Source organism: Octodon degus, unplaced genomic scaffold (assembly GCF_000260255.1).
Source record: "Octodon degus isolate 3935 unplaced genomic scaffold, OctDeg1.0 scaffold00071, whole genome shotgun sequence".
In the NCBI taxonomy this organism is placed as follows: domain Eukaryota; kingdom Metazoa; phylum Chordata; class Mammalia; order Rodentia; family Octodontidae; genus Octodon; species Octodon degus.
In genome coordinates, this window is record NW_004524647.1 from 9227105 (window position 1) to 9229624 (window position 2520).

General features: G+C 45.3%; 1 protein-coding gene across 5 annotated transcripts in view; it reads left to right on the forward strand.

Annotated features, from left to right (window-relative positions):
* Window positions 1-2520, forward strand: part of Fbxo18 (F-box protein, helicase, 18) — a 65830-nt gene that overhangs the window by 41580 nt on the left and 21730 nt on the right. For all 5 annotated transcript variants that reach the window (XM_023719750.1, XM_023719748.1, XM_004635284.2 and 2 more), the window contains 2 exons: window positions 1104-1179; window positions 1754-1951. In XM_023719750.1, coding sequence (XP_023575518.1) covers window positions 1104-1179; window positions 1754-1951 — 274 coding nt within the window. The remainder of the gene's footprint in view (window positions 1-1103; window positions 1180-1753; window positions 1952-2520) is intronic.

A 2520-nucleotide genomic window follows, 5' to 3' on the forward strand; every position in this document is an offset into this window, starting at 1 on the left:
AAAAAAAAAAAAAAAAAGAAAGAAAGAAATTACAGTGTATAGAAAGATGTATGCTTTTTTTTAATTCAGTGCAAGCATATGTTCTTTCATCGCTATTGTAATTGCTTTGCAGTATTTCATCTAGTGGATATAGGATGTTTTAGCCATTTCATTATTGTAAGTGAGTAGCATTTTTGGACTATCCTCAGGCCTAGGCATGATATAAAGTAGGTTGTTCTCTTTCCCTCTGTTGCATCCTCTTCCTACCGGTAGCATGTGTCATTATTGTGATTTCATATCTCCTTGTAAGTTGTAATGTATCCTGTCTTAGTTCACTGTTTTGTGTGTTCTTCTCCCAAACCTGAAAAGCCGTTGGAGCGAGGAGCCCTAGTCATTCTGTCTTCTAGGTCTGGTTCCACCTGAGTGCTGGAGCTCTGACCAGTATTCAGCAGGTGCTGCTTAGGTAGAGCAGGGTTACTATGTCACAATTAGGCCCCTTCTTCCAAGATCTCACCTTTAAAATCATAGAATAATCTGGATCTACAGACACTATATTTCTTTCTCATACAAAGGTGGTAAGTATTCCCAGTCAACACTTTATATTCAGTTCTCTTTGTGGAAACTGTTTCCTATTTCTGGAGGTAGATTTACATTAACCTTTTATTGGTGAGATAGCTTAGTGAGCTAAAGTGCCTGCTTAGACATACTTAGGCAAGTGCAAGGACACAGTTCAATCCCAGCACCACGTGCTGCACTGGCCCCACCCCCAGGGTGGGCTGAGCCAGCCACCAAGACCTGGCATTCTGGCATAGGGCCTGTAGTCCCAGTGCTGGAGAGACTGAAAGCAGGAGGATCACTGAGTCTAAGTTGCATAGTGAGACCCTACAACAATCAAATGCATTAAAAAAAAAAAAAATGTAAGAAGAGTTTGGGCAGTCGTTAAAATTCAGAATTTGATAATCTTGAGTTTCCAGGCCACACAGCTTGGTGAAGTTCCCTGTTTAACTTAGGTACAGTTTGAGATCTTTTCCAAGACACTATCTCGTGTAAAGATCCCATGCCTACAGTAGATATGTTTTGCTTTGTTAAGCAAAACAAAAATCCCACCAACAAAACTTTTTCAGGGGATTAAATCATTTGGATTGGACAGAATCATTGATATTTGGATCCTCCTTCAGCCAGAGGAAGAGCGGAAGAAACGTGAGTACCCACTGGCCCAGAGCAGGGGAAAGCAGCACGTGAGCGACAGGGATGGGGATAGCTTGGGTTAGTTTGAGTCAGGGTTCTCATCATCCTCCCAGAGAAGTAGATCTTTTCCCTTGAAGAGAGAATGCCTGTGGCTTCTTGTTTTCAGAGGCACTGACAGATTTTTCTAGATCCTTCTCTCAGGAATCTCATTACTTTCCAGCATTGGCCCCTTAGGTTGTCTTCCCCAGCATCTGTCTTCCCAAGGAACTTTATACATTGACATCTCCGTGTTGGGCCCCACATAACTTCTTGTATCTTCATAACACTTTTTCCCTCTTCCAATTCTGCTTTATCCAGTCCCAGTGAAGTAGGTGAGGATCTCATGCCTAGGGCTATAGATCCTCAGCCTCAGATGGAGATGGAGAGACCACCACAGTGACTTGCCTAGGGACATGCAGTGAGTTAGTGATGCATCCAGGACTGGAACCTGGGTCTCCCAACTTGGCGTCCTGGCTAGGAGTGTGCAGCTGCTGCCTTAGAGTGAGGACAGCCTGCCTCATGGTGATTGCGTTTGTGTTGTCCTCAGGAAACCTCTTCATTAAAGACAGATTCATCAGACGATGGGTGCACAAAGAGGGCTTTAGTGGCTTCAAGAGGTATGTGACTGCCGCGGAGGACAAGGAGCTTGAAGCAAAGATTGCAGTCGTTGAGAAGTATAATATCAGGATTCCAGAACTGGTGGAAAGGATAGCGAAATGCCACATAGAAGATCTGGACTTTGCAGGTAGGGACAGCGGCTGCTGCTTGTCTTCCTCCAAGTGGAGGAGCGGATTGTCTTCTTGTATTTCATCCTGTGTGCAGTATCTGTGAGCACGGGTGGCTGTGCTGTTTAAGAGAAAGCGAGGTGAGGCCTTGGGTTTAATCCCCTGCACCACTTCAAGTATATCAAGAGACCGGGGAGCAGAACAGAGCACTCATTCTTCCTTTCAGGGTCTTTATCACTGTGCCACTTCAAGCCAGCCACACAACTTGTGTTCAATACCATGTCTCTTCCCCCTTTTCACTATATGAAAAGGGGCTTTTGAGCGTAGCTCTGACGTGTGCAACTTTGAGCATGCCACACAGCGCTCTTCTGGGCCTTTGTCCCTTCCCATCCAAGTGCAGGTCGAGCTACTCTGTGCTCTGGGATGTGATTCTTTTTTTTTTTTTTTTTAATTTTTATTTATTTGTGCGTGGGGGGGCAGCTCAGCCCACCAGGGGGCGGGGCTGGCTGGCATGTGGTGCTGGGGGATTGAACCGCGGTCTCTGTACTTTGCTAAGCTTATTCTAAGTAGGTGCTTTAGACCACTGAGC